Source organism: Saccoglossus kowalevskii, chromosome 15 (genome assembly GCF_978046115.1).
Source record: "Saccoglossus kowalevskii chromosome 15, keSacKowa6.1, whole genome shotgun sequence".
Lineage (NCBI taxonomy): Eukaryota > Metazoa > Hemichordata > Enteropneusta > Harrimaniidae > Saccoglossus > Saccoglossus kowalevskii.
Window position 1 is genome coordinate 21,342,845 of NC_140655.1, and position 21,301 is coordinate 21,364,145.

At 33.7% G+C, this 21,301-nt stretch overlaps 1 protein-coding gene and 1 long non-coding RNA gene across 2 annotated transcripts; both read left to right on the forward strand.

Moving 5' to 3' along the window:
• Positions 1 to 181: 181 nt before the first annotated feature.
• LOC146734063 (uncharacterized) lies at positions 182 to 11,109 on the forward strand. The gene is made up of 8 exons (XM_085490555.1): positions 182 to 262; positions 1,598 to 1,815; positions 3,178 to 3,248; positions 6,013 to 6,121; positions 6,801 to 6,928; positions 8,108 to 8,331; positions 8,833 to 8,998; positions 10,787 to 11,109. The coding sequence occupies exons 2-8, from the start codon at positions 1,598 to 1,600 to the stop codon at positions 10,912 to 10,914; spliced, it is 1,044 nt and encodes a 347-aa protein (XP_085346681.1). The 5' UTR covers positions 182 to 262; the 3' UTR covers positions 10,915 to 11,109.
• A 3,739-nt stretch (positions 11,110 to 14,848) lies between these two features.
• On the forward strand, positions 14,849 to 20,212 carry LOC146734064 (uncharacterized). The gene is made up of 3 exons (XR_014931736.1): positions 14,849 to 14,945; positions 18,581 to 18,798; positions 20,161 to 20,212. It is a non-coding gene; the product is annotated as an uncharacterized LOC146734064 (long non-coding RNA).
• The last annotated feature ends 1,089 nt before the right edge of the window (positions 20,213 to 21,301 follow it).

Consider the following 21,301-nt stretch of genomic DNA (forward strand, 5'->3'; position numbering starts at 1 on the left):
AAAAGTTAAAGTATCCATCTCTGCGATCGTATCGAATCAGCCTTTAACAGGTCACGTTTACTTTCACACACACACACACACCCACTCATGAATAATCAATGACATCTTGAATAATTAATATCAGTCAAATGCTAGCGGTCAGAAGGTACCTTACCACTGGTATTTACCCTATTCCTGCATTTGCATATATCCCCAGTTCAGGGTTGAGTGATTTGAACAGCAGCAGAGACTACTTGGTTCATTCATCTGTTCCTAATCCGAGGTTTGTATTGTTCTTGACTAATTCATAATTCATCTAAGTAAGAGTTATTTATTTTAGGGTTTTGTAGATTGACAGTCATTGGAAAACCCTCAGACTCGTGGTCGAGGAAAACAACACCAACTGCGGTCACACTGACATTGCATATGCTGGACTTTGGATCAGTCTGAAACTTGGCCTTGTATTTGTTGGATAAATTCAATGTTGTTGTTTTTTATTTTACCTATCACCAAGACAGGTTATTGATAGTTGATAGTACAGGATTGGGTTAGAACATAAAAACGTAACAAGTGTGACATTTAACTTGGTGGTGGTGGGGGTGTTCGATGAAAAAGGAGATCTTAAACTAACTATCAAGAACTACAAATCAATTTTTAATGGCTTTCCATATGGTCGATCACAAATGAAAAATGTCATAGAAAATTTGTTTTACCATCATTTAGTGTTTTGCTATTTGTTGATGTAATTTGTTTTTAGTGGTCAACCCCTTTAAGAACAAGCTGTCAATCACTGGAATTTTAGGAGTGACATTATTGAAATCATTGTTCATTGTGTTTTAAAAACTATTGTATGCAAATATTAACATGTTCCCATTTTATCATCCTCTACCATTCAAAGGTTGACCTAAGGGATTGACCAATAACAAATCTGGGGGATGGTGGATTTGAAATAAGTGCATCTGCACACAAAAATTTGATAAAAATAGCTTGGTAAAAAATTACAGAAAACAGACGCACACATTTTGATGGAGAGAAAAGCGGGAACAAATCAAAGGAGCACCCTGACTAAAATTTAGCTAAAAAATTAAGTGAAGGAAAAACAAATATTTGTATAAACTTATCACCATCTTGCATAGTTTCTAATTTCATGTTTATAGTGTAGAATTGTTGATTGAATATTCTGTGTGACATCCTAATATAAGGGAAGACCAGAAATGATTTAAAGTGGTAAATATTAATGGTTGATTGGTTGGTTCAAGGGTGGACTATTATAAACTTGGGGGGGGGGGCAATGGCAGAAAAAAATTTCAAAATTTTTCCCTCACTTAATTATTTGCTATTTCCCATGATAGATTTACTCTATTTTTTCCCACTGTGTAAATATCTTTTTTGTTGATTGTTGCAGAATTTGTTTTCCTTGCAATTTTTTTTTCACTTCTGCCATCCTCTCTTATCGCTATCCCTTATCACATCATCACTCAACCATGCTCAACCCAATTATCACATTCATTAAATACCTGATTCAGATGTGACTCTAGGTGGCGCTGTTTGTAATCAAATTCTGTTTGTAGTAAAATCTTCTAATAGTGACAAACACTATTGGTCAACTTTGTTTCAGATGTCACAGTTTATCGGAAGAGTCAATGTAGCCTTATTTGGACTTGGTCGCGCTGGTCTCATTCATTTTGAAAACTTAATAGCGAGCTATAGAGTGGCTCTGAAATGGATTATTGAAGAGGACGTGGAAAAAGCAAATAATGTAGTACAGAAATATATGTTGAATGATACCAGAGTGATACATGGTAATGAAATAAATCTTGTCTTGCAGGATAACAGGTATGTATGATTTAATTTCATTAAATGCCACGGTAGAAACAATGTCAAAATTGATAATTTGTCTACTAGTATTAGGCCGAGAAAAAAGATTGTGTGGTTCCTATAATCCCAACCTACCCTGTCTTTACACTGGCCGAGCCTAGACTTTTTTGGTCATGTTCAAAAAAAAATGTTGTAAAATCATGCAATGCTTTGAATGAATCAAAGAACTTGAACTTTGCTAAACTTCGAAACAACTTTAAACCTGATTTTATATGACATTTATATCTGCAAAACAGTTCTTGTTTGCAAGAACAAAAAAAAAACGCAGTTGTTAATAAAGAAAAACTATATAAAAAAAATGAAAATAAAAAACCGACTTTATTTTTTGAAAAGCATGTTATAGGAACCAAAACATTTTTTTATTCGTCTATTAAGAAGAACATACCTAGTAGTAGGACATGAAATCCTAACATTGGAGCAAAAACTTCTCAAATAATGTCCTTCGGGCTTTTTGTTTTGATCTGTTACATCATTCCATTTTAATGAAATGGCAAGCAAAATATTTGAATAGTACACTAGGACTAGTGGAATGCATTATTTTGCGAGTGTTGTGATTGATCCTTCGGGTCAACTGAGTTTAATACTGGTGGTTATTTCATCTGAGTCATTGGGCCAGCATATTTTCCAAACCCTGTAAGCACAATACAGAATATATAAGCAGGAAGTTTTTAATATAAATGATAACACTGTTTTAATATTATTGAGACATACCTAATTGTTTGCGATTATGCTTGAAGTTAAAATATATTTTTCCTTGGAATGTATTTAAAGCCAAAGAAAGGCCAACTTTGGTGACAAGTGATTCCATAATTTTATCACAAATTCATACATGATGCCATGATGCATTGTGGTTTAGTTTAAAAAAAAACGTCCCTAAAAATAAAAAAATTTCAAAATTTTTCAACAATTTATTTTTAGTTATCGTATTTGCTTTAAGTAGTGTGTTCGAACACCAACAAATCTTTCGAAACTAAACCAGATGTATTACTTACATTTCTAGAAATACTAATTGCAAATGCTGTTTTCCTTGGTGGCCATGTTTTTTTATTCCTTCCTTTTAATTTTGCTGGAGGATGAGGTACATGTTTATGGTGGATTTTTGTCTGGTAGCGTTAATAATCATTCTTGGTGTAATTTTCAGCCAAACTTTATCAAGCTTGGTTAAGTTTGATTTTAGTTTATTTTGTGGGAAGCAGTTCATGAAATATCAGAAAAAAATTGGTGTTTCTTGCTATAGATTCTCTGGTAAAGTGGAATATCTTATTCACCGGCAGAGAGGGGGGGGAAACACGTTAATGACATATTCTGCTTGAATTTCAGTATTGACGCAGTTATTATCTGCACACCCACTTGGACGCATGAATCAATAATACGGGCTTCAATAAAAGCAGGTGTAGTATGGTATCATAGCAATTAGTGTGGTACCTGGCCATGGGTTTGAACATGCAATTTTGCTCTCTCCCTCTCTTCAGTACTGCTATACACGTATGTCAGTGCCACAACCCATTAGAGAATGTCAAAAATGGTCATACACTACATAGAATTTTATTTGGTACTAAATGCTAGAAGAAAGGGCACTGTACTGTAAAAGGATGAAAATTCAATACGAGTAGATGGCTACCATTAAAACTTATTGCCAGATTTTCTAGACTTTTACCATATGGCTGATAAATTATGGTTATTTACACAAAAAAGGGTGTCAATCACCCATGAAAATGGGGATTATTTTTTTTAGCTATATACTATTGGTTCTTAAGGTAAAAAAGTGTTTTCATATCTCAAACTTTTGTTCAGATACATATGGTAAAGAAATCTTATGGGTGCTTTCGAGAAATACCATTATTTCCTGTTTTGATGCAGTCTGAAAACAGGGACTTATGGATTGATAGCATGCACATCCACTTGTATCTAACTTAGATGCACTGATCAAGTTCAAACTTTAACACGTACATCAGACATTTTATCAGACATACGCACATGCAATATGGCCGAATAGCAGCCATTTTCGTTATTCTGGAACTGGATCTTAATCTTGTGTGGACAGATTTAGTTTAAACTTGCTACATATATTGAACACATGTCATTTTATTTTTTCAGATCGGGTTAAAAATGGCCGAATGGTGGCCATTTTGTTTTAATGACTGCCTAATTCCAGATTCATGTTTCCGACATGCCAGGATGAATGGAGTTCAAACTTTACACTTACATCAGACATGATAATTGACATATGCACATGCATTTGTCTCATGATCTTATTCAAGATGGCTGCCTGATTGCTTTCTTGTTTAATTAGTAACATGTCTAAACTAATCAAGCATCAATAATATCAAGTCTGTATGAAACAATGTTTCAGGTGTTCATTGAGCAGTTAAAATGTTATACCTCAGACTAGTAATACATTTGTATTACTAGTCTGAGGTTATACACAATGTACATATGGAGAGATTGCTTTGATGTACATGTATCACAAGACGTACAACACACAGATAAGTATACATGCACTCCAAAATACATTACAAAATGACGGGGACTGTGTCATGTTATTGTTTTCATGAAATAACATTTTTATAGAAAAAGTTCCAAAATGGCCTATGCTCTAAGAAAATAGTTTATTTCTAAATCAACAGTTGTTTTGAAAGAAAGAAATCACATTTTACTCATATTTAATAGAATTTTAGTAAAATAAATATTGCATGCATATTTACTGGGTTTACTCTCACTGGTTTGTAAAGGGGACAATACACTTCATTGTAAAATTTTAATATCCACTGGGTTTTAATTTAATGCATTTAACTGTTAGCGGAATAAACTGAAATAAATCCTTGCAAATAATTCACAAATAGTGTTTACACCAGGTATTTCGGGAGGGGTGTGTGTGATAGAGATGGATAAAAGCGAGGACAACCACTTCAAGGACCTATACAAACATGTAGAAAATAGTGAATTTTATGTAAAAGATATGGAGGGTGGCACCAAAATAATAGTCTTCCCCCATCAGGACAGAACATAATTAACGTCTGCTTGGGAATTAATCGTTACTGTGAACAGTGTTAATTGAATGAAAACTTTTGTAATTCAGCAAATAAATGAAATTATTAATTTTGTGAAAATGAATAAGTCGGTGTCAATCATGACATTTTGTCTTCACCAATATATGTTCATTGTTAAATCGTCAAAATGCTAAGATATACTATATGCGTTAATGAATTTTAGTTTTACGAGGTTGACCATTAAAAACTCATGAATTCTTTTTTTTTTCACTTTGTTTACAGCAGCTTTTTATTTCAGAATTATGTTGTAACATTTTTATTTCAAATGTGTGTAGTTATATTTATTTTCTTCACCTTGCTGTAAATTTTTTATCTTCAAGATTTGTTTAAATTTACCTTCATAGTTTTTAATGGTCAACTTCTAAGGTTTTAATAGTAAATGTCAGGTCATTGAACTCTTGAGTGATTGAGGCAATCAATAATTTGATTCATGAGTTTTATTGATTGATAAAAACATTAATTAAAAGCATTCATATACCAGTAGATACACACCATTTCACGCTTATAATCTGCGAGGTGGAATATGTTTATTATTTGCGAAATACCAATGTTTGCTCTATGTTCAACCAGTACACCGAGAGAAAAAAATCATGTAACAGAACCAGTATGATTTCTGCCCGAATAAAACTTGTAATGATGACTGTATGTTTATTTTGGAGCTAAGAAGAGTAATAACATTTTTGTCCGCTGTTGCATTGTGTAAACCAGCTCAATAAACAAGTGATATATCAGGGGATAATCTTAAAATGTCATTATATTAACAGCTCTCTAATAGGTTTAATTTTTTTTATGTATACCGGGTATCCGTAAATAAAAAAAAAATCCTGTAAACCACGTGATTTCGTTGTCAGTGTTTTTAGTGTACACCAAAAAATCATAATATTTTAAATCAGTGACAATTTCCTGGTGGGTCAGATTAACAATTGTAAAGTTTAGTTTTTGTGATCGTCATTAAATAATTATTAATCTACAAACTGTTTTTTTAACGGTCACTGTTATCAGCCATAATCACTTATTTGTAAAATGATCATCTAATTCTCATATTTTAAGAACTACTAGTATATTCATACATTTCAAATGCTAATGATTGCTTTCGTTTTTTCAGGTAAACATGTGTTTTGTGAGAAGCCGATTGGTAAGTCGATTGCTAGCACACAGAGCTGCTATGAGGAAGCACAGAAGAACAATAAAGTCCTTCTGTGTGCATTCAACAGGTGAGATGTCTAACTGTAGTGGCACTGTTAATTTTTGTGCTGGTCTGCGCAAGTTTAAAGGCCTACGTGTAGGGTATATAATAATTTGATGAGAGCTTATCTCCCAAAATGGCGACAAAAACATTTATTTTCAATGACGTGATTATATTGCCATCGTGTAATGTTGGTGATGTAGTTTTTACCCCAAATAAGAACAAATTTGAATGTTTGAACAAGTACTGATAGTTTTTTTACGGAAAGGTAAATTCTATTATTTTTGATGCTATATGTATGTATTTCCATTCTCTGTGAGATTCCGTGTTATGCATAAAATCAAATGTAAAAACAGGACAAAAAAGGTCATTGTGTCATAGTGGCGACAAACATAGTGTGAAATTCAATAAACACGCATTTTAATGGATATTTCCATGCTTAATAATGTGTTGTACACATTTGATGATGGTCAATTCCGATGAAGTAAGGGTATCTGAACGCAATATTCCCCTGTCAAAGATTGGCCTTTCGATGTGAGCTACGAAATAAAGAAATTCAAGCTCAAAATCAAATCGTTTGATTTTTGAGGCAAACGTCTTTCACACAACTCGCAAGATCTCGTAGTTGAATGGAAAATCACATATTAAAGTTGCTATCTACAGTTTTAAGCATGCTTGATAATAATTTGCAATTTTCTCGTCTGTAGACGGTTTGATCCAGGAGTACGTCAGGTCCAGCAAAAAAGCAGAAATGGTGTAGTAGGACAGATACAACACATCAAGACAATCAGTCGCGATGCTCCATTACCACCATTATCATTTTTAAAACTATCTGGTAAGTGTTCTTAGTGAGTGATCTAAAAGCTAGAAGCTGTGGCTTCTTTTAAAATGGTACAATGCATCAGAATGGACTTGGCTTCTATTAGAGCATCTGCACATATGAGAAATGATGAAATTGTCTGGAGTAATTTCTAGAAAAATCTATTGATGTTTGGTAGAAGTTTATTAACGGGAAATTATAGTTTGACCTCTGTGCGTCCCGACCTATATCTTAGATATGCCTGGACTGATTACATTCAAACTTAACACGTACATCATACATAATATTATACATATTTCACGATCTGATTCAAGATGGCTGAATGGCGGCTGTTTTTGTGCTGAAAAGTCATCAAAATAAAGCATTTATGGATGAATTTTGTTGAAACTTGGTGCATACGTTGGACATTAGGGGACCTTAATGCATGTCATTTTGTTTTTCAGATCGGATGAAAAATGGGTGACTGGCAGCCATTTTGTTTTAATGAATGCAGTTCTAGTGTCGTATCTCTGAAATGATTTGACTTAAAAAAAATTTTATATTCATTCTACATCATGTTATAGATATACAGATGGACGACTAGTGGCTATTTTGTTTTAATTAATGCTGTTCCACAGCAATATCTCTCAATATGGACAAGTACTCCTTTGACGATCATATACAAGGCGACTGAATTTCAATCATTTCAGTATCAATCAAGCATCGGCTTCTGAATCAATATCTTTGACATGTTTATGTTTGAGCTATATTACTATAAACAAAATTATATATCATAAGTTTGATAACTAACAGGAAGTGTGCCATTCATGTCTTTTTTATTATTGATATAAGTTGATAGTATTAATATTGGTACACATAAGTTATATGTATTATTTTTGCAGGGAAAAAATCTTTCAACTAATTGCTGAAAAAAAAAAATTTGCAAAATTCGGGGTCAGCATTTTTTGGGGGGACCAATCTTTTGGCCATTTCAAACGTCTGATGTGGACCCAGTGCCCAACTGGTGAAATATCGTAATATTGAACTACCCAGAATGCCATATTAGATTTAGAGTTAATCAATAGTATGTTCGCATGTGCAGCGCATACTATCTTGCGTAGAATCAACTCCTCCATTGTGGCGTTGTCGTTCATTATTTTTGTAGTAACATGGACTGCATGTTTATTTTGAAAATACATCATTATTATATTACAGGTGGTATATTCCATGATTGCGCTGTGCATGACATAGATGTTATATGTTGGATAATGGGAGATACACCAACTACCGTTTATACTCAAGGCCACGCATTCAATCCCGATATTGCAGATATGGACGATATTGACACAGTCGCCATTACAATGAAGTTTGCAAGTGGAGCCATAGGCACCATTGATTTGAGCAGATTCGCTGCGTATGGATATGATCAAAGGCTTGAGGTATCTATTTTCATCCCAAAAAATCAATAATAATTTAATCGAAAATAATTCTATTAATTCGTGTTAATGAAAAAACAATTATTTTCACTACTAACTGTAGTGGTGTTAGAATCTGTTGAAGACTTCATTAACTTAACCCCCCCCCCCCCACACACACACACACGCAAAAAGAACTCGGATGAGCTGCATCATTTTGTGGACCTGAAAATACATTGGCTGTTTGAAAAGTCTTAAATCCCACATAAAATGTTTTTTTATCGGGAGGGGGGGGGGTGTTACAAGATCCTTAAATTTGTAATGAATTATGTTTTTTTTTGTCCTTCAATGTTGTGTACTAAATTTTTTGCTGAGTAGCATCCTCAAGATGGAAGTACCAAAACAACACATAGTAACTCAACTGGGTCTTTCATATGGGCATTATTCTCCATACTTCTCGTTACATTGCATCTGTTTTTTACGACTAAAAATATATTAGTTAAATCAATTCTAATTTATTATTAGGTGTTCGGCAACAAAGGAATGGTACAGAATCATAATTCCAAGTTTTGTGATATGTCTAGTCATGGAACCGACGGGGAATCCTCGCATCCTATTCTGCCGTCATTCAAAGAAAGATATGCACAAGCCTACCAACAAGAATTAGAACACTTCTTGGACACTGTAACCGGTAAGTTGTCATGGTAACTATAATTCAAATCATAGTGACAACGTTCGAGGTGTTTCTAGTTCATTAGTTACTGTTATCCCTGTTTTTAGCTTTGTTGCCATCAGAGCTGACAGACAGAGCTGTTAGTATAGGTAATTGTCTAGGAGTGTTTTTTTGTTTCTTTCTCTGTCACTGACATGGTTTGTTCTAAATTAGTGTTAAACTATAAGATGTATGACACTTTTGAGAACTTACAGCAATTCCAGGCACTGATTTGACGCTGAAGTAGTGCTGGATGTTGATAACTTAACTTACTACAATAGGTTACACACTTTGTTTTCAAATTTGCAGAAGTTGTTACAAATAATGCAGACAGCATGTCTGCAATTTGAAGCGCACTGAAAGAAAGCTCCGCCCATAAAAGTGGCGGTACATTAGTTTTGAATTTCTCCTCCAATAAACGATCGAGGCTCTCAACTTAGTTTCGTACTTCAATTTGCGTCACATGTTATTTCAGTGAGAGGGCATAAAGTGGTGGCACTGTAAAGAACGTTATTTTACAGAACCAGCTGACCGTCTGATCATGACAGAATTCTTGATCAAAGTGCATTATTCCTACTATGGAAATATCCGTATCACGCCGATGTATATAACTGAAAGCTGCCTGCAACAAATGTCCTTTGGAGACTTCATCAAGTATATCAATAATGAAATTGAATACATAATTAGAATGGGTGTTATTCGATTATTAGTTCTCGACGATGAGAACCAAAAGGTTGATGTGCCACCAAATAATATCACTGGCAACACACGTCGAGGGAGGGTTGCCGCCATACACAAGTAGTTTTTGTCGAATTTCCCGTTCGTAAATGCGCGGTCGCAATGGTTTAAAATATTCGACATAGTCTATAACGTTCTCAGTTTCCTGGCAGGATACTCTCGGTGGTAACAAACCGTTTGACGATATTATAAGCTGCCTGCTTTGAAACACCATTTCGATCTCCAATCTCAACAAATGACAGTCCACGAAAATACAAATTGACAACTTTTGTTCTCATTTCAACTGGTTATTTGACTCTTTGCTTCTCCATTGTGGTGCTTAAACAACTTGGACATATGCTGATTTCTAGACACGCAATCGACACGATGACCGACCAAAAGTGAATGAAAGACAGACGCGCATCAAAGTCTAGGTGTACCTGACTTTGTAGCAAAAATAGAAAACATTGTGGGCAATATCTGTCAATTATTCCTCTGATTTGCAGCCGATGTTTATATTTCTAGTTACAACTTATGTAAATGTGAAAACAAAGTGTGTAACCTATTGTAGTAAGTTATCAACATCTAGCACTACTTCAGCGTCAAATCAGTGCCTGGAATTGCTATAAAAACAGCTCAATTTTGTGATCAAGTAGAATTTGAGGAGCTGATAAATCCAAAAAATAATTTCTTGTTTGTTTTTGTTAAACTTGTTTTTCCGCTATTTCATCCAAGAGTACCATTGTTCATAGACTTCTAAAACTTCCCAGAATTTTGATCGGTCAACTATTTTGGCAGCCATCTTGGATTGAAATTAAAATGGGAAGTGGCTATTTGATGGGAATTGGCCATTTGACCATTTCTATTCTGATGGTCTAGGCGAGAAAAGAAAGGTTAAGTCTCAAGTGACTGTCATAGTAACCTTGACATATAGACTACCACATTCCTGAATCCATGCCATATATTAAGCCATATTCATATTCTACTATCAGACTTTAAACTTGGACCTGACGAATTCCTCAATCTTAACATTTCAAATTATATTTGCAGGTGTGTCCAACAAGTGTGAGGTGTCCTGTGAAGAAGCTGTACGCTGCTCCATGGTGGCAGAAGCTTGCGAAAGATCATATAAACTTGGCAGATCTGTTAGTATTGTGGATGGTAAAATGGTCCTGTAAAAAGATTTATGATTATTTACATCTGAGCTTAATATTATTATTTAATAATCTGCTGCTTCTTTATCTCACATTATTGGTCAGTCTGTGTATATCAAAAAAAAATATTGTAAAAATACTAATGTACAGTGATCAAGGAATATTTCGTGTCGTCTTGTATTTCTTAGATGCAATAAATATGTGTTTATTTGGAATGTACATTGTACCAGTGATATGTATTTCAGGCATGAGCCTCACAACACAAATTCAGTGGGCTAAATTGGCCAGAAATAAATTTAAGTAAATCTTTTTCAGTTATGGCTAATTTTGCGAGTATGAGTGCTGTGATTTGATTAAGGTAATAATTTTCACTTTTACTCAACATATTCTAGGAAATGCTTTAATATCTTAATTACAGTATGTATGTGGGGAGATTCATTTGAATTATTGATCTTTTATTCATAACCATATTTTCTTCGTATTTCATTTTTTGCATGTAATACTATGAGAAACTAGCGCACCCAGTTTTTAATTTGGGCAATATTGTTTTGAACGTCGGTGTAAACACCACATTCGTAATCTGGCAATGAGAACGCCTCCCACCCTACAAATTGTTACTTGACGCGATCTATGGCAACATTGTATGTTTTGAGCAGTTGCTTTCCAGTTGTTAATGAGTTAACATCTGTATTACGTTGTTGTTGAAGAATAAACAAAATTGAGTTCTAGTTTACATGACGTGTCTGTTTCAGTGTTCACTTCCGTGACTGAGAAGACCCGAACCTTCCCTTTCCCCACAATGTATATAAAAAATTTAAACATATGAGCAGAATAGTTGCATTGTAATTAGTATGCAAATTAGCTAATTAACATAACCAGATTAACTGCTAAGTGGTATTGGACATTAAACTACAGGGCTCGAAATATTCAAATAATTATAAAATGTCTCTCCATTGATATACTATAATAACGAACTATAGTTATACAAGCATGGATAAGAAGAAGCTGATGTACTGTGCAGAAACAACTAAAATGAAGAAACAGATTTTGTTAGACTATTCAGTTTGGATGTCGTCTTATAGTTCAGAAATCAATTCAATAAATAAATATGAATTGCATGTACTTGATTGATACTGCGAGTGAACCATACTTCACATCAATCGATTGAGGAAAAAAAAGTGGATATGCTCCAGAAAGACTGGGGCTGCTTTTCATTTGGTTAATCTCAAAACTGGTCGAACCAAGTAACTGTAACTGAGCAAACGTTTGTATGCGACACTGCATATTTTAAATAAGATGGTTTGTTAGCTATAGTTCATATTTCATTACCTTTTATAAATTATATAATTTGTTGTTACTGTACTATGTGTAATTTTGTTAGCCATTGTATTTGAGATATGCTATCCAGTTAAATTTGTATGTTCACTTGTAATCACAACCGATTTTTAACATTGTCAGACTAACTGCTGTCATATCTGTTAATATTTGAGTGTGGAAACACTGTTCTTATAACCTGTAAAAATTCATCCCAAAAAGGAAGCAGATTGAATTTATTGTTTAATGAAGGCAATATTGTGTTTTAACAATATAGCCATTTTTGCTGTATAATTTTTGGAGAACTGGACATTCATTGATAAAAAAATAAGTGTTGTCAGTGACCAGCATTTGTCCAAGTAGTCTTGTTTATTTTGATTAATTTGTTTCACATTTACAGTACTTTTTCTCACATTAAAAATTTAGCAATACTATCAGTGGTTGAAAGTGCATTGTGTGCATGTGTGTGTGATTTTTATATAGCAATGATTAAATATTTTTCATTTCGTAGTTGCAATCATTCTCGATTCTTGAAGATGCATCATTCTGAGTAGCATATTAGGAAGTATCCCATTATCTGATTACTATGCACAAATATGCAAGACTAATTAATATGCACAAATTTGCAAGACTATCTGATAGCACAAATATGCAAGACTAATTAATATGCAAGACTATCTAATTAATATGCACAAATATGCAAGACTGTCTAATATGCACAAATATGCGAAACTAATATACAAAACTAATGTGCACAAATATGCAAAACTATCTAATATGCACAAATGTGCAAGACTAATATGCACAAATATGCAAGACTAATTAATATGCAAGACTATCTAATAGCACAAATATGCAATTCTAATTAATATGCAAGACTATCTAATTAATATGCACAAATATGCAAGACTATCTAATATGCACAAATATCTAATATGCGAAACTAATGTGCACAAATATGCAAAACTATCTAATATGCACAAATATGCAAGACTAGTATGTGCAAGACTAATATGCACAAATATGCAAAACTATCTAATATGCACAAATATGCAAGACTAATTAATATGCAATACTATCTAATTAATATGCACAAATATGCAAGACTAATTAATATGCACAAATATGTAAGACTATCTAATAGCACAAATATGCAAGTCTAATTAATATGCAAAACTATCTAATTAATATGCACAAATATGCAAGACTATCTAATTAATATGCACAAATATGCAAGACTAATATACAAGACTATCTAATGTGTACAAATATGCAAAACTATCTAATATGCACAAATATTCAAGACTATCTAATTAATATGCACAAATATCCAATATGCACAATTATGTAAGACTAGAATTCACCACACAGTGTAGATAGTGACATAACTATTGACAACCAAAAAACAAATCAAGTAAATAGTTCCAGCCAATTATTCGGCCTACGAGTCATAGCTTTATGATAAACAATATTCATACAAACGATGCTATACACTAATAGACTTCCAAAAAATGTGAATTATTTTTCGTATATTTTTCAAAAAGAATTTAGCAAAGTCTTTCACATTATCCTATGAAAATAACCTTTTAAACATTTTGTTTTACAGACATAGAACCTGGCAAGTCGTGCACAAATTATCCCTAATGTCTTCAATTAAATATAAAGCGAGTTTCTTCCTCGACCACAGCATAACCACATAACCCGACAATTCACGATCACAAAAATCCAGATGCTCGTATCTCCACGTTTTAATTATCTGAATGGTACAGTCTAATAAATGTAAATGCATTAATTATACACTTTCATTTCGCTGTTAAGGGAAATCTGCTAAATTAAATCTGAACAATTCAAATAACAATAGAACTCAGTTTCCTCGACAAATTCATGAAATTGAAACACAGTGAATATGATCACAACAGTGAAATTTAATGTCGGTCAAAATAAATCGTTTCACAGTGACTAACTTGGCAATTACTGAATGGAATATTAAACAGCTAATCTCTGGATTGTATTCGTATTTAAGTACAATAGGTTCAACGTTTAGGCTTGTGCAGACAATGTATTTAGGTAGTAGCAGTAGATAATGACATGCCGCAACTTTTCTACTAGACTGGCAAAGTCAGGACTTTTTTGTTTTCCAAAAATAAAAATTATTTGTCAATTTAACCTTTGTAACGCAATCACGAAAACTGGCATGACTGCGAAAGAAATCCCGACTGGACGCATCTGCAGGCGACCCCCTGCGTTGGAGTAAAAACAGGAGCGGAATCACTCCGGTGATTATGCTAATTAAAAGATGTTGGCTGGCATTGACAACGAATCAAAGTGCAGCTGTATACGTCATATATTATCTCTGTTAATGCACGTGACCTTTCACTTCTGAGGTCACGGAGATTTTGAAAGACAACTTATATTTATTGGACATTTAAATTGACTTGTTTTCAGTAAACATGGATGAAAGTATCGCCGTTGCACTTATAAAAGTTAAAGTATCCATCTCTGCGATCGTATCGAATCAGCCTTTAACAGGTCACGTTTACTTTCACACACACACACACACCCACTCATGAATAATCAATGACATCTTGAATAATTAATATCAGTCAAATGCTAGCGGTCAGAAGGTACCTTACCACTGGTATTTACCCTATTCCTGCATTTGCATATATCCCCAGTTCAGGGTTGAGTGATTTGAACAGCAGCAGAGACTACTTGGTTCATTCATCTGTTCCTAATCCGAGGTTTGTATTGTTCTTGACTAATTCATAATTCATCTAAGTAAGAGTTATTTATTTTAGGGTTTTGTAGATTGACAGTCATTGGAAAACCCTCAGACTCGTGGTCGAGGAAAACAACACCAACTGCGGTCACACTGACATTGCATATGCTGGACTTTGGATCAGTCTGAAACTTGGCCTTGTATTTGTTGGATAAATTCAATGTTGTTGTTTTTTATTTTACCTATCACCAAGACAGGTTATTGATAGTTGATAGTACAGGATTGGGTTAGAACATAAAAACGTAACAAGTGTGACATTTAACTTGGTGGTGGTGGGGGTGTTCGATGAAAAAGGAGATCTTAAACTAACTATCAAGAACTACAAATCAATTTTTAATGGCTTTCCATATGGTCGATCACAAATGAAAAATGTCATAGAAAATTTGTTTTACCATCATTTAGTGTTTTGCTATTTGTTGATGTAATTTGTTTTTAGTGGTCAACCCCTTTAAGAACAAGCTGTCAATCACTGGAATTTTAGGAGTGACATTATTGAAATCATTGTTCATTGTGTTTTAAAAACTATTGTATGCAAATATTAACATGTTCCCATTTTATCATCCTCTACCATTCAAAGGTTGACCTAAGGGATTGACCAATAACAAATCTGGGGGATGGTGGATTTGAAATAAGTGCATCTGCACACAAAAATTTGATAAAAATAGCTTGGTAAAAAATTACAGAAAACAGACGCACACATTTTGATGGAGAGAAAAGCGGGAACAAATCAAAGGAGCACCCTGACTAAAATGTAGCTAAAAAATTAAGTGAAGGAAAAACAAATATTTGTATAAACTTATCACCATCTTGCATAGTTTCTAATTTCATGTTTATAGTGTAGAATTGTTGATTGAATATTCTGTGTGACATCCTAATATAAGGGAAGACCAGAAATGATTTAAAGTGGTAAATATTAATGGTTGATTGGTTGGTTCAAGGGTGGACTATTATAAACTTGGGGGGGGGGGCAATGGCAGAAAAAAATTTCAAAATTTTTCCCTCACTTAATTATTTGCTATTTCCCATGATAGATTTACTCTATTTTTTCCCACTGTGTAAATATCTTTTTTGTTGATTGTTGCAGAATTTGTTTTCCTTGCAATTTTTTTTTCACTTCTGCCATCCTCTCTTATCGCTATCCCTTATCACATCATCACTCAACCATGCTCAACCCAATTATCGAGGTATGTAAATGTGTCGAAATGGACATTGTGCGAGTAGTTAGTGCTCGTAGCACTAATCCGAAAAACTACTAGATCTAGTGCTAAAACGGCACTAGATCTAGTGCTAAAATGTACATAGTGCGAGTGGCATTGATATCGCGTTGTCAACGACGTCAAGACATCCCGTAATTCTCTGAAAATAAATTAATATTTACGTAAAATTGTTGTATCTTTCATTCATTGGAAATGTGCTACAGTGGGAAAATTGAGAATGTCATTGTCCACGTTTGTCGTAATACTAATAGACCTTTGGAACAACGCGATCGGCCGGGAAACTAGCTGAAACAGTGAAACTGCAGGTCGAACTGCGCAATTTTTACAAATTGTGAATAGATATACTGTATGAAATGGTATTGTGGGAGAAGTCCCGGGTCCCTGTAAAGCTCGGTGGATTTTGTGTGTACTGCGACCTGTGAATGGGCATATACATTTTCACGCAATCCTGTTGTTACATTGTATCATGGAGGAACTAACGGAATATGATGTAACCTCGCCGATTTTTTGATTTTTTAACGTGATCATATTATATATGTCTAGACACTTTCTCTGCAATAATATTTTTTAGAAGCCCTTAGGATTTTTTGTTGTAGACTCTCGAAATCTTATTCTTGTTACAGTTGCTAATTATTAAAACATGTGAAGTAACAAGTTTGTCTGTTGAATTTCCGGTTGTGAAATACGTATTTTAATCCTCACAGCTAAACAAACCCAGTGTATGGTCGCGTTAAAAAAAAAATGGGACCAAGAAATCGTCTAGAGCGATTTTTCAGCAGTTTTTAAATTTATTTTTTAAAATATTTTGTCGTAATTTATCGGACATTTCAATCATTCCTGACGCCTAAATCAGTCTATTTAAGTTTTTATTCAAGAGCATGTTTATTTTGACTAGCGTAAGCTCCGTTTGGACAAAGAGCTGTTATCACTGTAAACAATGTTAAATTATTATTCTTATGCTAAGTTCATCTTTGAAAACAACTATTTTTTTATTTAAAAAAAATCATGCCATTTTCCCATCAAAATCCAAGCCAAAAGAGCGTACTACAACATCGGCAAATCTCTTCGGCGTTGCGTTCAATAACATTAACATATTTAAATGAGCTATGGTGATTTGAACGCGTTGACATCATCCAGCATTTTGATTGGTTAATTAGCGATTTGGCGTATTAGCTCAACTCATGCAAGAGAATCATGGCGGATACCCTACCGCATCGAGCGTTTATATGCGATCGGAATCATTTGCTTACGATGAAACTACGTTGAATTTTATTTGAATTTCATAACAATCAACGAATTTATTTTTTGTGCGTTATTATAATCACAACTGACTAATAATCAACGTTTGTGAAACGTAGCATATCTGGATTGAGCATCTGTGATCGCTTGCAGTTGTGTTCGTTTTTATTAGAAACGTCGTTTAAAATATACTTTTGTTACCAATAAAATAAAAACAAATGACACTGGACGACACTTTAATGACATTTCAGGTGGTCTACTTTTTAATTCAGCAAGAATTATTAATTATTGTTAATTCTGCAATAGTTTCTTTCGTCTTGGGTGGCCCAACTGACGGCGTAGAAAGTCTGTGTAGTTGGATACGATGAAAATGTCCCCCCAAAATACTTGATTATTATTTTTTGAAATTTTGAACCCCAAATAAGTGCCCATCAGCAGTGAAATCCCCAGGGCGATTTTTCGGATGGGCGAATTTACGACAGAATTCGGTATTATATAAAGAAAGTATTATTATGAACATCTCGCGCATATTGCCAATGTTTTATACTGTTTGTAGTTTGCATATAATAATTATAATTTTTATTCAACACGAAAATCTACTACAGAGAGTAATTTTATGGTTGTAAAACAAGAATAGAAATAATACTTCACACAACTAATATCACAAATAGCACATTAATCATAAGCTAATGTTATTGTTTAGTACAAAGCAAAACTGAAGTACAGTTCAATCCACCAGAATCACGAATAAAACATTGAATACATATATGAAAGTGGTTGTTGATGCCCGGTGTTGATGCCCCTCTTATTATTCGACGTCGTTGACAATGCGATAACAGTGCCACTCGCACTGTGCACATTTTAGCACTAGATCTAGTGCCTTGTTAGCACTAGATCTAGTGCCATTTTAGCGCTAGATCTAGTGCCATTTTAGCACTAGATCTAGTAGTTTTTCAGATAAGTGCTACTAGCACTAACCACTCGCACTACGCCCATTTCGACACATTTGCATACATGCAATTATCACATTCATTAGATACCTGATTCAGATGTGACTCTATGTGGCGCTGTTTGTAATCAAATTCTGTTTGTAGTAAAATCTTCTAATAGTGACAAACACTATTGGTCAACTTTGTTTCAGATGTCACAGTTTATCGGAAGAGTCAATGTAGCCTTATTTGGACTTGGTCGCGCTGGTCTCATTCATTTTGAAAACTTAATAGCGAGCTATAGAGTGGCTCTGAAATGGATTATTGAAGAGGACGTGGAAAAAGCAAATAATGTAGTACAGAAATATATGTTGAATGATACCAGAGTGATACATGGTAATGAAATAAATCTTGTCTTGCAGGATAACAGGTATGTATGATTTAGTTTCATTAAATGCCACAGTAGAAACAAAGTCAAAATTGATAATTTGTCTACTAGTATGAGGCAGAGAAAAAAAATTGTGTGGTTCCTATAATCCCAACCTACCCTGTCTTTACACTGCCCGAGCCTAGACTTTTTTGGTCATGTTCAAAAAAAATGTTGTAAAATCATGCAATGCTTTGAATGAATCAAAGAACTTGAACTTTGCTAAACTTCGAAACAACTTTAAACCTGATTTTATATGACATTTATATCTGCAAAACAGTTCTTGTTTGCAAGAACAAAAAAAAAACGCAGTTGTTAATAAAGAAAAACTATATCAAAAAAAATTAAAATAAAAAACCTACTTTATTTTTTGAAAAGCATGTTATAGGAACCAAAACATTTTTTTATTCGTCTATTAAAAAGAACATACCTAGTAGTAGGACATGAAATCCTAACATTGGAGCAAAAACTTGTCAAATAATGTCCTTCGGGCTTTTTGTTTTGATCTGTTACATCATTCCATTTTAATGAAATGGCAAGCAAAATATTTGAATAGTACACTAGGACTAGTGGAATACATTATTTTGCGAGTGTTGTGATTGATCCTTCGGTCAACTGAGTTTAATACTGGTGGTTAATTCATCTGAGTCATTGGGCCAGCATATTTTCCAAACCCTGTAAGCACAATACAGAATATATAAGCATGAAGTTTTTAATATAAATGATAACACTGTTTTAATATTATTGAGACATACCTAATTGTTTGCGGTTATGCTTGAAGTTAAAATATATTTTTCCTTGGAATGTATTTAAAGCCAAAGAAAGGCCAACTTTGGTGACAAGCGATTCCATAATTTTATCACAAATTCATACATGATGCCATGATGCATTGTGGTTTAGTTTAAAAAAAAACGTCCCTAAAAATAAAAAAAAATAAAAAATTGTTCAACAATTTATTTTTAGTTATCGTATTTGTTTTAAGTAGTGTGTTCGAACACCAACAAATCTTTCGAAACTAAACCAGATGTATTACTTACATTTCTAGAAATACTAATTGCAAATGTTGTTTTCCTTGGTGGCCATGTTTTTTTATTCCTTCCTTTTAATTTTGCTGGAGGATGAGGTACATGTTTATGGTGGATTTTTGTCTGGTGGCGTTAATAATCATTCTTGGTGTAATTTTCAGCCAAACTTTATCAAGCTTGGTTAAGTTTGATTTTAGTTTATTTTGTGTGAAGCAGTTCATGAAATATCAGAAAAAAATTGGTGTTTCTTGCTATAGATTCTCTGGTAAAGTGGAATATCTTATTCACCGGCAGAGAGGGGGGGGAAACACGTTAATGACATATTCTGCTTGAATTTCAGTATTGACGCAGTTATTATCTGCACACCCACACACCCACACACCTACGAGTAGATGGCTACCATTAAAACTTATTGCCAGATTTTCTAGACTTTTACCATATGGCTGATAAATTATGGTTATTTACACAAAAAAGGGTGTCAATCACCCATGAAAATGGGGATTATTTTTTTTTAGCTATATACTATTGGTTCTTAAGGTAAAAAAGTGTTTTCATATCTCAAACTTTTGTTCAGATACATATGGTTAGGAAATCTTATGGGTGCTTTCGAGAAATACCATTATTATTTCCTGTTTTGATGCAGTCTGAAAACAGGGACTTATGGATTGATAGCATGCACATCCACTTGTATCTAACATAGATGCACTGATCAAGTTCAAACTTTAACACGTACATCAGACATTTTATCAGTCATACGCACATGCAATATGGCCGAATAGCAGCCATTTTCGTTATTCTGGAACTGGATCTTAATCTTGTATGGACAGATTTAGTTTAAACTTGCTACATATATTGAACACATGTCATTTTATTTTTTCAGATCGGGTTAAAAATGGCCGACTGGTGGCCATTTTGTTTTAATGACTGCCTAATTCCAGATTCATGTTTCCGACATGCCAGGATGAATGGAGTTCAAACTTTACACTTACATCAGACATGATAATTGACATATGCACATGCATTTGTCTCATGATCTTATTCAAGATGGCTGCCTGATTGCTTTCTTGTTTAATTAGTAACATGTCTAAACTAATCAAGCATCAATAATATCAAGCCTGTATGAAACAATGTTTCAGGTGTTCATTGAGCAGTTAAAATGTTATACCTCAGACTAGTAATACATTTGTATTACTAGTCTGAGGTTATACACAATGTACATATGGAGAGATTGCTTTGATGTACATGTATCACAAGACTACAACACACAGATAAGTACACATGCACTCCAAAATACATTACAAAATGACGGGGACTGTGTCATGTTATTGTTTTCATGAAATAACATTTTTATAGAAAAAGTTCCAAAATGGCCTATGCTCTAAGAAAATAGTTTATTTCTAAATCAACAGTTGTTTTGAAAGAAAGAAATCACATTTTGCTCATATTTAATAGAAAAAGACCTTAATTTTAGTAAAATAAAT

What these genes read in the sequence shown, in the direction of transcription:
- LOC146734063 (XM_085490555.1), top strand. Translation starts at nt 1,598, where the DNA reads ATGTCACAGTTTATCGGAAGAGTCAATGTAGCCTTATTTGGACTTGGT. An exon ending in ACGGGCTTCAATAAAAGCAG is followed by an intron (nt 3,249 to 6,012) that starts GTGTAGTATGGT and finishes TCGTTTTTTCAG; the next exon opens with GTAAACATGTGTTTTGTGAG. An exon ending in CTTCTTGGACACTGTAACCG is followed by an intron (nt 8,999 to 10,786) that starts GTAAGTTGTCAT and finishes TTATATTTGCAG; the next exon opens with GTGTGTCCAACAAGTGTGAG.